General features: G+C 33.3%; 2 protein-coding genes across 3 annotated transcripts; both read left to right on the top strand.

Annotated features, from left to right (window-relative positions):
* Positions 1-4954: 4954 nt before the first annotated feature.
* LOC142618479 (putative fructokinase-7) lies at positions 4955-9505 on the top strand. Its single transcript, XM_075791425.1, has 7 exons — positions 4955-5196; positions 6051-6268; positions 7100-7312; positions 7425-7622; positions 7776-7916; positions 8086-8202; positions 9192-9505. Exons 1-7 carry the CDS (start codon positions 5175-5177, stop codon positions 9324-9326), a joined length of 1044 nt encoding a protein of 347 aa, XP_075647540.1. The 5' UTR covers positions 4955-5174; the 3' UTR covers positions 9327-9505.
* Positions 9506-12450: 2945 nt separating this feature from the next.
* On the top strand, positions 12451-17952 carry LOC142618264 (uncharacterized). 2 transcript variants are annotated; one of them, XR_012841227.1, is made up of 8 exons: positions 12460-12682; positions 12777-12808; positions 13994-14091; positions 14209-14291; positions 14741-14818; positions 14910-15008; positions 16917-17274; positions 17714-17952. XR_012841227.1 is itself a non-coding variant. In XM_075791172.1 (7 exons), the coding sequence occupies exons 1-7, from the start codon at positions 12599-12601 to the stop codon at positions 17208-17210; spliced, it is 768 nt and encodes a 255-aa protein (XP_075647287.1). In that variant the 5' UTR covers positions 12451-12598; the 3' UTR covers positions 17211-17446. The 2 variants fall into 2 exon arrangements, 1 of the variants encoding a protein (XP_075647287.1); XM_075791172.1 differs by lacking the exon at positions 17714-17952 and having other exon boundaries at positions 12451-12682; positions 16917-17446.
* The last annotated feature ends 340 nt before the right edge of the window (positions 17953-18292 follow it).

The following is an 18292-nucleotide window of genomic DNA, read 5'->3' as shown; positions in this document are numbered from 1 at the left end:
CCTAGTTTGGGCCAATTCTATTGAGTCTTTTCAAGCGTACAAAAAAGCTTATCAAATTCAAATAGTGCACGGATCTAATAAAAGCCAATATTGACAACTTAAAAAAAGATCCTTATGCTTCGACATAATCAAGCTGCATATTTAGGTTTTGCTTTTATTCTCCATGTCCATATCAACTTTTTGTTTCTTGGCCCTAAATTCGTATACGTGTAGTGAAGATGCAAACATTTTAGTAGGTTCCGATCGATAAGGTGCTATCAAAAAATAAAAAGATTGAAGAGATTCTTTTTCTGATTTCATATGATAAGATATTATCTCATAAAAAATGTTTCATAATTAGCATTTATTGATAGTCGCCATAACTAAGAGTACTGATTTTTTTATTTGAAGAGTCTTGTAACTTTAATTAATATTTCCCCATGCATAAAGTACTTAAAAATTTAAGGGGGAAAGAGTTCAAGTTGTGTGATTAGTAGTATACCGTAACTATCTCAATTTATAAAAAATAAATAAATAAATAAAAAAGGAAGGAAGGAACGGTGACGTGGATGTGGAAATTTCAAGATCTCTGCCAAGTATGGGCGGAGATATAGAAAACTCCCGAAAATAGGTGATTCTTTAAAATATGGCTCAAACGCATTGCGATTGTTCAGATTCCCATATGGGAAACCCAACACTTGACTCGTTAGAGTTGGGTTTCAATGCATTTTACATATCGCCAACCACCCCCACAATCGTTGAAAATTGGCCAAAGCTTGACAAGTCGGCTGGGGTATAGTGTGTGGGTTGGTTTTTGTGTATATAAGGATAGTCCTAACTAAAAAGGGATTGCATCTTAAATTATGTAATAAGTCTTAGGACACAATATTTTTTTAACAGCCACTAACAGAACTCGTTGTGATTGATACAAAATAAAAATTATGTTAGTGGTAGGTCAAATTAGAAGTTGCCAACTTAACATGTTATAGATAAGTTAGATTGTGAAAAATATTATATCCTTAACATTACTCTAAATTAGTTGTTAACTCGTGCGATGCACGGGATAGTTAAATTTAAAATCACATATATTTTTTAAAAAAAAACAAATAGAGAGTCCTATATGAAAAAACTATTAATTAAAAGTTAATAGAAAAATTATTTTATATAATTTAAATAGTTTCCCATAGGTATTTTATAGGTATCAATCAAGTAGGATGCATATTTTAAATAATAATAAAAAGACCATAATGGTGGGCGGTGGCTGCTTTTGTTTTATTATTTATCCAAAAAAAAAAATTTTTGATAGGATATGAACAAATAAATTGTAGTAGAAGAATTGGAATTGTAATCAAATTAAAATTTTTATCAACTTAGAAATTATAGGAGAAGAAGATAAGACTAAAAAAATTAGAAAATACAATTTTGTAAAAAAATTATAAAATGATAATAATGTGGCAAGCTCTGAAGAGGTCAACAAAAAGTCAAAGATTCCAGTTATAAAATTATCCCAAATAGTTGAATACTGAATAGTTTAATATTTGACAAAACAACATTAAAAATAATAATATAAAATATTATTAAAAAAAGTGTGAATCTATCGATGGCTTTAGACCACTGTTTAGGTGTGAGACTGATATTTTACATTACCTTTTAAATTCAGTAGGTTTAGAGTAGTAGTCTTACTCGTAGGTTTAATGGATGGACATAACTGATATAAAAAAAAAAAAAGATCGACATTGTAAGGATAAAAGACCCAAAAATGGATATTGGGTCATGTCTGAGGATATCAAGTCATCCAAGGACAAGTAAATACTAACGAGGGCATACAAGTCAATAGTCCGTGGAAGAAGTTTAGTCATAAGTAGTTGGGAGTGTAGTTTTAGGAGAAACACCTCCTCGGCTAAGTGGGGTAGAGGTCAAAAACTCTGATATCTCGTCAAGAACAAGGCACCAAACGATCATGTTAGTAAGGATAAGTATCAGATGGGGAAAAGACAAAGGAAATATGAGAAATATCTAAGAAGAAAGTTGTTGCTACCTCATTGAATGTTCTACAGCTAACTCTCTGGCCGCATTAATGTGGAGGTGATACCTGAACAGTAACCTCCAGCCTTACAAACTACCCATGAAAGTTTCAGGATGGTGCTGATGGGACAAGTATCAAAGCTAGCAATCTGATTTGCACGTGGAGGGCTGAGATGAAGTGAGGAAGGGGAATATAAAAGAGGAAATCCCCATTACAATGGGATCATCAAATAATCTGTGGAAAAATCACTGTACAATCAAGAACTGTAACTGTGTTTAAGTCTAAGAAAAATATATATAAGAACCACCATCCTAGAACTTTGCCGAGAATTTCTTTGCATAAAACTGTTTATCCATGCTTTCAATTATCATTTGGCCTACTGTGATTATTGTCCAACTCTTTGGAGTTCAGTTTTTTGGTCACTCTCTACAAATTTATTGTTTTGGGCTCTAGTCTTTTTCAATTTTGGGCTTTAGATCCAAAACTTGTCCTTACAGACATAAACATCCATAAAAAGTAAAAAAATTGTCATATGAATTTAGAAATTTGTGATCTTTTGATCTAATACTCCACTGGGGTTGTGACTTAACCGTTGGACAAACGATAAGTATATAACTTTTCGTGGTTTTATATGGGATGATGCCATATAAATGCTTAGAGAAAGAGAGTGATAGAGGTGGAGGCTTCCAACTTGAAGAGAGACAATCATATTTAAGAGACTAAAAAGAGTAGAGGAAGAAAAAGAATTGGATACCATCTAAAAATAAGCATAAATTAATAAATAAAAAAGAAAAGAAAATATGCATAAAAATAACAAATAATTAGATGATGTGTAAAATTAGGAGGCTTCTAATAGTAGAGTTTGTTATGGATTGAAATTCTCAAAAGTAGATGTGTTCTAGTTGGAATTAGTTTTATATATATATATATATACACACACAAACACACATAACAACGGAGGAAGTTACACTCATTTTACTTTATATTAAACCCTACCAAAAAAGGGGGGGGGGGGGGGATCCTAATTCATGTATACGTGGTTTTGTTGGACTAGGATTAGGCCTGTGCTAATAATTAAAGTAGAACTGTACAATTTTGTAGCTTAGTTTTTTTTTTTTTTTGATAAATAATATAGCTTAGTTATTCATGTATAGTTTTATGAAGTCTCATGTTTTTTTTTCCTCAAAAAAGAAAAAAGTCTAATGTTTTTCTGTGCAACTGTTCTTTTATCATTTTAAGCAAGTAAAGAAAATAAGTTTTCAACCCAAAAAATAAATAAAAAGTGATCCAATCGCAAATTAACTTATTACAATAAGATTAATGCGTCATATACAGCTAATTCTTAACACAAAATAATTTGGACAGCTACAGCCTAGGTGGCTAACCACTAACCTTTTTTGAGAATCAGCTAACCACTAACCTATATATGAATTCTTTGACTTCCTCAACTTTTTACATAAGCAACATGTTTATGTATTTTTTTTTTTATTAAATTAAGTATGTACTATGTACTATATCTCATACATAAACTACTCTTATAAATGCACAAGGTTTTTTTTTTTGTTTCTCAAAATAGTTTAAATATATAGAGACAGCTCTTAATAATTACTATTTATTATTAGATCAAAATACTAATTAATTTTTTAATATAAGCAACGATTTTGAATTTTAAGTATTTTATTTAAAGACAAAAATTTTATTAATTGAGTTTAACTGAATCCCATATAAATACACAATGCTAAGTCATCAAAGGAGTGTGCAATAATCACCTGAGTCATTATATTATTAGTAGATGTGCTTGTGATTGTGGTCCAAAAGAATATATATATTACTTTGCCGTGTCACTTTAGGTAAAAGCAATGTTTTCAACCTTTGTCACTTGTCAGATACGACGTTGTTCACGCTTTTTTGGTGATGTTCAGGTGTGATTTCGGTAAAAATTAACTATGACCAATCTTGTTTTTTTTTTTTTTAAAGAAAGCTATGACCAATATTGTCTTTAAAATCCTAATATATAAGAAATTATAGGATAAGTTTTAAGTTTTAAATTCATAAAAGATTAAAGGTGGAAGGGAAAACAAATTTCAAATAAGCAAAACCAAAATTTTAAAGGAACAATAAAAGTCAAGTGATAACGTATCAAAGACTTTCTAATGTAAAATTGGGAAGCAAGCAATCTAAAGAGAAATAAAAAAAAATTACAAAATTTTTATTTTTTCATAATTTACTAAATCGGTTCTTGTTACAAGTTACAGCATCACATTATCTTAAACCAATGTTAACATTATTTTTATTAATTATGTATAAATCACAATAAATTAAGTTAACTGTTATGAAAATTTTGGTATTTTTAGAGTTATTTTAGACAAATATTATTAATTTTATTATAACAAATTTACAAATTAATGTGACATTGGATATAATTGGTCACCTTAGTATATAATTATATGGTAGAACCTATACTTTTTACTCTCTTGCTTTTGGTTTTATGTTGCTTGCACAAAATAAAAAAATACAATAAACAAAAAAAAAAAAAAAAAAAAACAATTTATTGCCTAGAAGCAACATTGCTTTTCTAGTTTCTAGAAAAAATATTGCCTTCTTATTTTCCATCTTTTCTCTTAATTTATTTCATCACCTTATGATTTTTTTTTTAAAGAAAAAGTCCCGACCTTATTTTGGGAAACTTTATAAATCAGTATAAATTCAACGATTAGGTGAAACACTTTCCATCCAAACTAAAATTAGTAATTAGTACAGATTTAACGTCTAATGAAACATTTAGTGTCTCACTTTTTTATTATTTAAAGTTAGTAATTTATTCTATTTTCTTGCTTGGTTGTGAACTAGTAATAAAAATATAATAATAATTCCCTCCAAATAATAATAATCACATAATTTCCATAACTCTCATTTCATATATATTGTCAATTTGTCATTGGTGCTCTCATTGATTTCTCTTTGCTTTAGTTGGCTCAAAAAGTTCAAAGATCCTCTTTTGGAAGATTACTACAAATTTACAACCATCTCATAACATTCAGCAAAAAAGAAAAGAAAAGAAACCATCTTATAACACTCTCACACCAAGCCTTCTCTCTCTCTCTCTATTTCTCCGCAATTATCGTTGCAGTAAAGCTCTGTTCAATCTCACACTTCCATCAGAACTCAAATGGCTAAGAACCCCACTTCAGGTTCTCAGAATTTGAATATTGATCATGATCTTTTGGATAATTCTTGATTGAATCTTTACTTTCCATCAGAATTTGATCTCTCTCTTGTTTATTATACTGTTCTGAGATTTCATATTTTGGTCATTTGAGCTGGTTTTTCAGTGAAAGATTGTTTCTTTGTTTCTGGTTGTCTTTTTTTTTATCTGATTTTTCTTTATGGGATTGGTTATGCTGTGTCTTTTTTTTTTTGTTCAGTGCTAGCGTTTGTATATTTCTTAACGTGAAATTTCAGTTCTTTACTTATTTATAGACATGTATTTGGTATTCGTTATCTAATTCGTGTTAAAGATTTAATCTTGTATGATTGTTTCTATTGGCATTCGGTTTGTAAAATTTGTTTCTTATATCTTAAGTTTTGTGAGGGGCACATACGTTTGGTAATTGGTAAATGATTTGGGAAAAGTTGAACGGGCTATTTGCAAAAACCATAAAATCTGATCGAAAAAAGTTTACTTCAGAATAGAATTATAATGATCATATTTGGCAGATAATTTTTTTTTTTTTTTTTAAATATCCAAAAATGTTGTTTTGGGATTATTGGATCACAAAATCTGAATTTTTGTTTTAACAAATATGGGCTTTTGAAAAAATAAAAAACTTGGACTATTGCAGGACATGGTTCCCAATTGGATTGAATTTTGATTTTGATTTAAGCCAACTGTTTATGCAGGCAGGAAATAGTAATTTATGCAACATATTTGTGTAGGAAATGTTTGTTTCAAGGCATAATGTTTCAATTTCCTGCTTTCTGATGAATATTCTTGAAATCATTTAATCTTGATTCTTACTAATTTGAAGTGATTTGATTTGTATAGGTGGTTCTGAAGACCTTTCCTCAGATGCACATGGAGGGTCTCAGGATAAAAAATCACTGGTTGTTTGCTTTGGGGAGATGTTGATCGACTTTGTGCCAACAGTTGGTGGAGTTTCACTTGCTGAAGCACCTGCTTTCAAGAAAGCTCCTGGTGGTGCTCCTGCTAATGTGGCTGTTGGTATTTCTAGACTAGGTGGTTCAGCGGCTTTTATAGGAAAGGTATTTTAGCCTTCATCTGATTGCATGTCAGTTTCTAGATAAGTTTCATTTCATTGTTCATTTCTTTCTATTTGGTATCTGTATAACAGAGAAGAATTGATATAAATATTTACATGCAAACAGGGACGCCAGATATGTGACTAAAATATCAAAGACCTGCTTCACTTGTTCGGATCCCCCCTTCCCCCCCTAAAAAAAATAATAACTAACATGACATGAAGAGAGCGCTAAATATTTAAAATTTTTGTTTTGGCTATGAAATTTGTTAGAATTGCTGATCATGTAAATGTGCTATTATTCTTCTAAGATGCTTTGTTAAATTGCTTTTCCAGTAATATTTTGTAGCCTGAGATGTATACTTTTTTGGGCTAGCTGTTTGTGTCTTGACCCCATTGTGTGGAAATCCTCTGTGGTTCCAAAATTGTGACTCAGAGAATATCTTCTCTAAGATTCTGCAGTACCTCCTTCAGACTTGATTGCATTAAAAAACTATTTGACCTTATGTGTAATGGGATATGGATTTTAGCTGCTTATGTTATCAATGGCCTTTTTTTTTAAATTTTTTTATTATAATTCAATAGTTACAATGGAGGAGGGGGGGATTTTAACCTTGGATGTCTTGGAAACACCAGGAGGTGCCAAACAGTTAAGTTTCAAGGCTCTTGGCTTACCAATGGCTTTTGGTAGCTCCAAAATTGTGCTTTTTCAATCCTAAAGATTTTTTGGTGGTGGGTTTGTGTATGTGGTGTACAGTTTTTATGTATGACAATGGCTCCTTGATTCAACTTAAGCTCAAGTCTAGCACTGATTCTAAGTTATTATCTATGACAGGTAGGTGCTGATGATTTTGGGTATATGTTGGCCAACATTTTGAAACAAAACAATGTTGACAATTCAGGCATGCGGTTTGAACCCACTGCAAGAACTGCACTAGCTTTTGTTACGCTCAGAGCTGATGGTGAGCGTGAATTCTTATTTTTCCGTCATCCAAGTGCTGATATGCTTCTTCTTGAATCTGAACTTGATATAAACCTTATTAAGAAGGTATTTCCTTTTAAATTCTATGATTAAGAACACATCACCAGAGTTATTGATTCTACCACTGATGCTTTTATTGATTTAAAAAATCTCATATCCAAGTAATATTTCAATACAGGCAGGGATCTTCCATTATGGTTCAATTAGTTTGATTGACGAACCATGCAGGTCAACCCATCTTGCTGCGATGGGCATTGCCAAAAAGTCTGGTTGCTTCCTCTCCTATGATCCAAACTTGAGATTGCCATTATGGCCATCAGAAGAGGCTGCTCGGAAGGGCATAATGAGCATTTGGGATCAGGCAGATTTTATTAAGGTGTAATATCTAATGATATAGGATTTATATATGAGTGTTGTTTGACGCTGCATTGCTGCAAATTTTAATAGCGTTATTTATGGTATGTGACCATGACAACAGAATTCAATCATATGTAACATATAACTCATCTGGGGTTAAATAAATTTGCAGATAAGTGAGGACGAAATTAGATTCCTTACTGGTGGAGATGATCCAGATGATGATAATGTCGTGTTAAATAAGCTCTTTCATCCTAATCTTAAGCTTTTGGTTGTCACTGAAGGTTCAGAGGGTTGCAGATATTTCACTAAGGTAAGTGTTAGTGGACAATGTAAGAATCATCTGGCAGTGGAGATGCATGATCTTAGTTACTTCTTGGAAAAAACGACTGCAGTTGCAGTAATCAATAATTTCAGATAATTGGGTTTCCTTTTATTTCTGTCTTATTGGTCGTTTATAAGAAAACTGAAACTCTGTTCAGGAATTTAAGGGCAGGGTTGCTGGTGTTAAAGTTAAGCCTGTTGACACAACTGGTGCTGGAGATGCATTTGTCAGTGGCATTCTGGACAGCTTGGCTTCTGACCTAAATATTATCCAGGTAACTTTAGTCCTTACATGAATTGAAAAAATCATTTTTATTTTTGTGCTAGAATTAAATAGATCATTGGATTAAGTGCTTTCCATTGCTTATTTTAGTTTTTTGCATTATATTACTTCTAGTTGGATCTAATCAGATGCTCATACTTAATGTGTTCTTAAGAAAATAATGTATGTGTTCTTAAGTTCTTTGCTCTTGAGAAAAATTATTACTAGCATTGCAGGTTTGGGAACCTACTAGAATGCAATAGTCTCTAAAAAGCAACAGTTCCCTTCTTATCGGGTCATTTGGAATATTTTCATTGCTCGTGATATATAGTTGAGTTGTATAATGTGAGAAATTAGGGTTGGGGGGGGGGGGGGGGCAGAGAGATAGAGAGAGAGTGAATGCATCAATGCACTATTTGAGACTAGTAATCTGGGTATATGTCGATGATAATGCAACTGCTTCTCAGATCCTTTCTATAAACAGGAAATTTACCAAGCTCATGGCTTGCTATTTCCAATTTTCCTTCATCAAAGTAATCCCATAGACACCAATTTTCTAGGAAAGCTTTCCTGTGCCATCTCTTTTACATTGCTTAGAATTTGTGGGGTTCTGGATGTGCAAGTAATTTTGGCTTCCCTCATTGTACTTGGTAGTATTTTTGGTCTGAGGTAGCATTTTAAACTCATGAAAGATTTCTGGATTTGTGGTGTTAATGGCTACATGACTAACCCTTTGTCTGGACAGTGAGATTCTTAAGTAAATACAACCTTGTGGAAATGAAACTGCCATCCCATCCAGGTTTGCAGATGGTTTCTGCTTCATCTCCTAACTTGATCCAATGGAAAAGTGTTTCACAGTATTTTTCAAATTATTCATATGCATATCTCAAAGATAACATATAGAAGCAGAAGAAACATATCAAAAAAGCATTTCACAGCTTAATACATAAATAATTCATTTCTGTTTGTTTCAAAAATTAATATTAAATTCACTTTTTTCAGGATGAGAAGCGGTTACGGGAAGCTCTACTTTTTGCCAATGCCACTGGTGCCCTCACGGTGACAGAGAGGGGAGCCATTCCTGCCCTACCCACAAAAGAAGCTGTCCTCCAATTTTTGCAAAAGCTCAATGCATGATAGAACTTGAAACAAAAATCCTAGTTCATGTACTTAAAAGCAATTAAGCTAATGTAATGAGTTTCCTTTGGTTTAGTAACAATGAGCTTTTTTTTTTTTTTTTTTTTTTTTTTTAACTGCATAATAACATCTATGGAACTTTCCATGTATCCCACAATCCCTGGCTTGGCTTGTCCTTTTTATTTATTTATTTTTTGAATGAGGAAAAAGGATGACCATAATAGCTCCTCTACTCGCTGAGGAACCAATGCCTGGAGTAGTTACAATTGAAAGCACTCAACTTTTTGTTGTACTTATAATCATTGATTCATTGGTCTCACCATGTTCTCGGGTTGTGATTTTTTTTCTTCTAAATTTTCTGAACACATAGCAGTTTAATTAAGAACATCATTCCTTAAAGACGGGCTCCAATAATCCATTGTGGTCTCCTAAATTTACATGACCTCCTTCAATGTATTCTTTTCACTAATCCCTCTTTTAAAGGATGTTACCTCCATATCCAATGAAAATTTACTATCAACTTATCCAATTGGTCTTCAAGACGATGGTGGGTAGCCAATGCGTAACCATGGAAGTACACAGCATCAGGCTTGCCTTCTGTGTGCCTAAAGGCCCTAGACCTTGCTACAACATTTAATTTTAGGTCTTTGTTACTTTTCCTAAAATTTTTCCTAGGAAAAAAGAACTAGTAATTAATTTCCTAGTGGAAACAACATTAAATCATGATTACAATTATTTAGTAAAGCTAGTGTGGGGGTAAAAGCTCTTGAATAAACGTTTGGGCTTTGGGCCTGATTGGCTGGTACCAATTTGTTTTGATCAGGGTCTCTAGGCTCACAAGTCAGTCCGCACTGTAGAGGTCCGAGAAATTGTTCGAGGAGGAGTGCCTCCTCGAACAGGCCCGGCAATGACCCTGAGATTTGCTAAATGGGTTAGAGGCAGGATTTCTGGAGAAACTGATGGGTAAAAGGGTGATCCAAGCACACTTTAGAAGCAAGAACGTGTGAGAAATATTTGGGGAAAAAGCTGCTCCCACCACATTAAAGGCCCTGCATCTACCTCCCTGGCCGCATTAATGGGGAAATGACTTATGAACAGTAGAATTCAGCCTTCCTACTATTAGTTGAAGACTTCAAGAAGGTGGTGGATGAGACAAGTACCTAAGGGGAAGATTTGTATGACACGTGGAGGAACCAGTGAAGAAGAATAAGTATATAAGGAGACGAGAGAGGAAAGAGAGGGAGTGTAGCTCCTTAGCTAAAAAGAACTAAGAATTGTAAATTTTGGCATAGAAAGAGAATACTTATACAAATCGTTCTCGGCTTACGTCCGAGGAAGTCTCCTTATCATACTTGTTTATCATTTGCATAGATTGTGGCACTCTAGCCTGTTAATTGAACTTCCAACATCCCAAACTTAGGTTTCAAATTCATTCTCTACAGATTTCATTATATAAGGCTCGTTGGGCCTGAACCCATCAGCTGCTTTTGGATCCGGGTACAATTGTGCACTTACAGCTAGTAGATTAAGTTTGATAAGTATGGAAACATAAAATGGTCCATGAATTTCTAATATATTAGCTAAGGGTATGTTTGGTTGGAGTGAAAACAGAGAGGAGGGAAAATAGAGTGAAAAATGTCATTTTTCATTGTTTGGTTGAGAGGGAGAGGGGGAGAGAAAAGTGGTAGGATCCACAAGTTTTCTTTCCTCTCCCTTCAAAATACAATCTCTTCAAATTAGAGTGAAAATTGGGGTGAAAAATGGGAAAAATATTTGGACAAAACTGCCCCATATTTTTTAACGTTTTTTGCTTTTTTGTTTTTTTTTTCTTCTTCTATTGACTTTTCCTTTGATTTTTTCTTTCTCTGTTTACGTGCTTGGCTTTTTTTTTTTCCCTCTTTCTTTGATTTTTTCTGGGCGTGTTAGCTTTCTTCCTTTTTTTTTTTTTTTTTTTTTTTTTTTTTTTTTTGTGGTGCTCATATGTTTATTTTCTCATTAATTTTGGTTGGTTTTTGTTTTTGTTCCTTTTTTTTTTTTTTTTTAAACAGTTTTAGGTTAGTTTTTTATACTATTTTTTTTACTTTAATGAAGTGTCCATCTATACACAATTTTTTTAAAAGTATAATGTGTTACTTTTTGTTTTATTTAATAAGGACATAATAGTAAATTTATACAAACTTTATTTTCAATCAAACAAAAAAGTTTTCCATCCCTCTACTTTTCCACTTTCCCAACCAAACACAAATGAGAGAAACTAAAATATTTTCTATTCTTCTACTTTTCCATCATCTCTCCATTTTCTATCCTCCCACTTTTCTATCCTTCCAACCAAACGGACCTTTAGGGTCAGCCGTTAACTAGGTTATGTGTTGAGACACATGACCATTTTCATTTATTTCCCTCTACATCTTTTATTCCCACCCTCCCCCCCTAATTTTAACCATAACATCTTGCATGAACAATGTGCATTTAGATTATTTTTTGAAAAACTTTCTTAAGAGCCTCAGTAAGATTGCATTAAATATACTAAAATATACTTACTTTTTATGGGATCCAGAGATAAAGAGTTGGCAAGGCAAGTGCATGAGTGAGTTAGGAAACATTTTTTTTTTTGGTTGCAAAATGAGTGTAGCATAGCATTAAATACTAATATTTACTTTAGTAAATATTAGTCGAGTAATGTTACAACCACAAACTATTTTATAACATTTTTACAAACGGTTAATGTGGCCATCTTCTTATTGATTTTCATCTAGGTCTAACATTAATATCACTTTTTCATTTATCAATAACTACTTATCACATCAGCAGTTTGTAAATTTTGTTGTAAAAAAATTTGTATTTCTAGCATTACTCGTATAAGTATTTATATACTAGTATTTATCTAAATTCTTAATTCTAAATATTTATTAACCCCTAAATTGCTGCGTCATTTTCTGATTGTCGCACATGCTAAGCATGTGCAGCGAGAGTCAAGTGTGATTGATCGGAACATTGAACCGGATTGACCCGAAAAACCGCACCGATAGACATCGGCATCAATTTCGCGCAAAATAAAACACATATAAACAGCTAAGCCCACGTTTTCCCCAATATATATATATATATATAATAGTTAAAATACAATTGAGTTAAAGAGTAGATCGGAGATACATACATTGAATGATACATAGATAGATATCTAGAGAGAGAGAGAGAGAGAGTGATCGAATCCAACGCCATTTTTTTTTTTTTTTGGTTTCCAAAAACACAGAAAACAGAAACACAGAGAAATGGCTTCGAATCCTTCGCTCCGACCCGAGATCGGACCCGATGGCCTCGCTCGTGAAGCTCCCGTCATTGCCTACACCGAAAAGGTCTCTCTCTCTCTCTCTCTCTCACACACACACACACACTTTTTGTTTGTTTGTTTGAATGTTCTTTAATTTTGTTTTTGTTTTTGTTTGGCAGATAATTGAGGAAGAGCAGCTTCAGTTAAAGAAGTACGTACATTTCCCCAATTCATTAACTATTTTTTTGCTGTTCAATTCATGCTAAATAATCTTTAATTTTTTTTTTCCTCATAGTGCTTTGTTTGGATGCCGAGAAAATCAACGTGAATCGTGAATAAGTTTTGAATGAAAAACTTCTTTTGAAGAATCTGAAGGAATTTTGAATAAGCACAGAGTATTTGGTTAAAATTATACACAATTTGCTAAAATACTTGGTTTAGTTACTTAGCCTCTGTGATAGAATTTGGTGTGTTCATGATGTAACTAGTAGTGCTTGTTTGATGATCCATAGCCGACCCCAAAAAAATTTAGTAGTAGCAGTCGTGCTGCTTGCATTCTAGATGAGGTTGTGGTATCTGTAGAGTAAGTATTAATGCAAAGGTAATTGTGGTGGTAGAAACATGTTGATAGTGATGTTATGGTGGTGGCAAGATTTGTAGGTGGCATGCAGGGTTTTTTTTGTTTAAAGTTTTGTGCTCGAACTGGTTGAATTATCAAGGTTTGAGAATGAATAAATAAATAATATATGAATATACAACAACTTCTCAATATATTTGAATTGTTTTGCACTAATGATTTTGAGTGCTTTGACAATGGCTTTGTATTGCTGTTTCTTTAACATGTACTTTTTCTTAAAACAAGAAGCGAAATTATTTAGTGTTGTTGGGATTGGATTCCTTCATTACTTTTAGCTGTTAGGAACCTGGTGGTTCCTAAAGGGGATGGTTGGGAAGTGTATGGAAATGGATAGGGATTGTATGGAAATTGACTTCATTTGAGGCAATCACTTTCCAAAGAATTAGGAGAGAGACGTAGAAGATTATGAGAGAAGCAATGCACTAAGCAAGAAGTTGGTTATTCTTTATTCAATGCCTAATTGAGAATTACAATCATGCATATGTAGGAGACTAGCTCTAATCTTATTGGCCCACATGACTCAAGATAATTGGCTCGTTAATTCAACATGTGCTCTATGAATTAAACCATGTGTTAAATGAACTACATGTGATCAAATCCTAGCTAACTCACCCTAATCTCAATTAACTAACTATTAATGGATTACAAAAATTATTTCAAGATTCATATCTTTACCCACATGTGGGTTGTTAACATTAGCTGTGTGATTATTGATTTAATTAACTGAATGCCTTAATGTTCTCTACTTTATCTTTCCAGATACATTGAAGAAAATTATACCAAAATTCGTGATGTTGAAAGAGAATTTGCAAATCTCTCGATGGAGCTGAAACTCACTGCCGGGCCAAAAAAAGCAGGTTGGTGGGTTGTCATCTTTAGTTATTCTTGTATTGTATAATAATGAAAATTTTCTTCATTAATGTGCATAGTTGATTGATTTTGTTGTTGCTATCATGTATGATGCATGCCTTAAGCACTTGAACATTTGAGAAAGAAAATAGAAATGTCAACGGAGAAAATTCGTCTTGCGAAGCTGAAGGAAGAACAAGCACGAAAGGTTTGTCTACTTAATAACAGATCGAGCTTATTATTTACCCTTCGGATGATATAATTACTCTCTGGCATCATATAAATAGTTTATCAACTCTCCTTTTCTGCTTCCTAAGTGCCCATGAAAGTCAAGAGTCGTTAACACTCTTAAGTCAATCAAGCTTTTCGAGATGGATAAAAATAATGAGTATAATTTTTCAAGTTTTGATGAGTTATTACAAAATGCACTTAGTAAATGTGACCAAGTTTCAAGTTAAATTATCAACTTAAATTTGATAATTTGAACAGTGAATTCATTTCTATACACAGCTGGGAAGGATGAAGTACGTGCATTATTCTCAACAAAAGTTTCTTTAGCCATACCAAACTGATAGAATTACATGGATTACTCCATAAGAGTCATATGTTGTATTTCCTGTTCAATTTTCTAATAGATTGTTCTTTTATGTACTTCAGCTGTGGGAAGCAGCATCACAGGCTGTGAAGGATGAGGAAGCAATCAAGCAGAAGCTATGTAATGACTTGAGCCAATTGGTACATATCTCTGTTAAATTTGTATATGAATGGTTTCTGTTAGACTTCCTCCCAACCCCCTTCCTCTTTTTGACGATATTGTGTCGGATAGGTTGAAGAAAGCAGTAACACACAGTTTTCTAGACTGGAGGAATTAAAAAGGCGACTAGAAGCCTTGAACCCCAGTAGATCATCCACCTCTGTCCCTTTTGTAAGTTCTCTTGTTATTTCTATTTGTTATAGTTATATATAGTCAATGGCTTGGATGGGACCCTGTGGTTATAGATTGCCTGGAGATTCAGTGATTTGATGGTCAATTATTATAACATAACATGGATTTCATGTCATGGCCTTCTGAGGTGATGGGCATGTCATTTCATTATGACATGCTTTTGTAAAATAATTCTCTAGCGCTTTTAGTGTATTTGCTTCATTTGATCTGCACAGAGTATTCTACTGTACAAAGTGCAAAAATGTTTAATGAATTTATAAATACTTATAAAAAAGAGGAAAGCTTTTTTTAAAAATATATCTTTAAATTTCTCATTGAAAGTTCAAACCCATGTTAAAATGGGTTTGCGCTGCTTCTGTCTCGGTTGACTTGTAAGGATCTCTGAAAAGTAGAGCAGTGCATGGAAGGTAAAGGAAATAGAAGTAGAAGAGAATAAAGAAAGAAAGCCTTAGTTAAGGACTTTTCCAATCATCCGCCGAGAAACTAATGTAATCTGTCAGTAGTTGAAAAATGGATTAGAGTTTACTCATTGTAATAATGCTCTCTCATCCATCTGCTTGTACTATATCTTTTCCTTGTTCTCCTGAACCTAAAATGGGTGGGTGCAGGTTTAGGCCCTTGTACATCTCAACCTAGTGAATTTTGCTAAACGTTTGTTGTTTCATAGTTTCTACTGTTTCACAGTATAATAATGGATTAGAGCTTACTCATTGTTATAATGCTCTCTCTTCCATCTGCTTGTACTATATCTTTTCCTTGTTATCCTGAACCTAATATGGGTGGGTGCAGGTTTAGGCTCTTGTACTTCTCAACCTAGTGAATTCTGCTAAAGTTTGTTGTTTCATAGTTTCTACTGTTTCACATTATAATAACAAATTACAAGTGTTGAATGTTAAATATTGGGTGGCAATTGAATTTTCATATTTTCACTCAATAATGAACTGGTCAGTTTCAAGTCAATTAGTTTTTGTGCTTTCTGCCCATTAGTCCAACCCAAACCTGCTTGTTGCTTGTTTTAAACTATAAGTATTGTTCTTGCCATCCATTAGTCCAACCCGAAAAAAGATTTTTTTATTTTCTTGGTACATCTTGATTTTGTGATGCCTAAGGATAGGAGGACAACTGTATTAATTCTGCCATATGTTGAAGTATTGATGTTCAATATATTCTACCAGGAGTGATAGGTTGCATCGTATTTGTTAATTTACATAGGAAATTTATGTTCAATGCTGGATCAATGTGACATTTTCTGGGTTAGAAATATCTGGTTTTACCAAAGTTTTTGTCCTAGGATGTACACTGTCCAGACTGGATGCACTAGATGTACATCTTTTATTAGGCTAAAAAGCAGAGCCCAAGTACACGTTACTAGACCATTTTCTGAGTACGATATTTCCTTGGGTTGACCAATAGGTATACCTCTTGCAGATGGGTGTAAATTCTTGCAATTTCAGATGAACAATTTTATATTTTGTCTGTTCTATAATAGATATGTCACTTATGCATACACACATACATGCATTTTAATACGGATGCACCTATATAGATGGAAAATTGATTTTCTGATTTTTTTTTTTGTGTAAATGATCATTTGAGATACAGTGGTAAAACACTGACAATAGCACCAACTATGCCTCAATGGCTCCAATGTCTTTGAACTGCTCATTTGTGTTTGTCACAGGGTTGGGGGGGGGAGGGGTTAATTAATGTTGAGCTTGCTACTATTACCTTTGTCATTATCATAATCTTAACAAGGTCCTTGCATTTTATTGAATGCATTACACAACATCCATCATAGATCTTGTGCTGATATCATAAGCACTGATGTATACATATCAGTGGTAGTAAAATGATGTTAAAAGTTAGCTCTTGGAATAAATGTTTTAGGATGGGAAATCAGTGGGACCACCCCAAAATACCACAGTTACAAATGATTCAGTTTCTCAGTCAACAGAACCAGTTGCTGGAGTTACTGCAAATGTCCCTAATCAAGGAAATGGTGGAAATGTTACAGTGATGAACGGGCAAAATCAACAACCTTCTACTGAGGGAGAAGGACAAGGGAGGAAGAAAATTCAGGTCCAAGGAAGAGGAAAGGGAATCGGGGCTGTGCCTAAGGGTAGAGGATCTCCCGCACCTGGCTGGACTGGGGCTGGGTTTGATGTGGATGGTAGAACATAGGAGCACCTCTCCAGATTCTTTATTAGAGCCATAGTACAAGACTCATTGCTTCTCGTCTTACTGGGTACATTCTTTAATTGGTGTCTTCCCTTTTGTCTATTCTTCTAAATGCTCATAGTTTGTTGATAAAAAATGCAATATGACCTTTCTGAATTTTCTTTGGTACTTGAAGCTTATGCACATCAATATAATACTTCAAGCAAGAATAAAAAAGCACCATTTTTCATTATTTCTCATCATTACGATTAAATTCGGTTTTCCTTCTTAATTTGGTGAATAAAATTAATATACCAATATGCTTATTCAGTGGTTAGCCTTTGAAAGGCCAACTGCTGCTCATGTTAATCTTCATGATCACAAAAGTCTTATCAATGTGATTGCTTGGAACTTTATTTCCCAGTCAACTTATTATAAAGGCTATGAATCCGATCATTCTTGTGTTTTTGTGCAAGTTTTATCTATTACTTTGCAGTATCATTGCTGAAGTGATTTAATAAATGCAGTTACTCTATTTTTGAGGACTAAGCTGGGCCTATCAAGGTCATGTTATTATCTATTCCAAGTGTTGAAAAGACGGAGAAAAATGGGGAAGGAATTTTGTAGAAATAGGAATCTTGATGCGGTTATTGTCCTGATTTCCCAAGTTATAATTAGCTTCCTTTGTTAATTTGTAATCATGTATTCAGAAACTGCATCATTAAACCTACCTGCTCAAACATTCAAAATGATTTTTTCAAAACCTTTATGCTATGTTTGGTTTGGGTGATTTATTTATTATTTTTTCACACTTCAATTTCGGCCGTTGCCTCAAATGCAACTAAATATTTACATTTTTAAGAACATTTTTGAGATCAGAGCATTTCAAGAAATACTTGCCGAGTGAAAGCCCTTCTTAGGCGTTGTACTCTATTTTGGGTTTGAATCCTAGAATCATTCTTTCCCAAAATTGAAAATTGATAGTAAGATTGTTTACCGAACATCTCTACTAAACCTCTTAGAGTTTGAAGTATTGTACTGTATACAAACTTTAATGCTTCCACAAAACCTCATTCTGCGTCCAAAAATAGTTTTAGAACTTAAAG

This window comes from Castanea sativa, chromosome 12 (genome assembly GCF_040712315.1).
Source record: "Castanea sativa cultivar Marrone di Chiusa Pesio chromosome 12, ASM4071231v1".
Lineage (NCBI taxonomy): Eukaryota > Viridiplantae > Streptophyta > Magnoliopsida > Fagales > Fagaceae > Castanea > Castanea sativa.
This window is presented reverse-complemented; position numbering and strand designations above follow the sequence as displayed.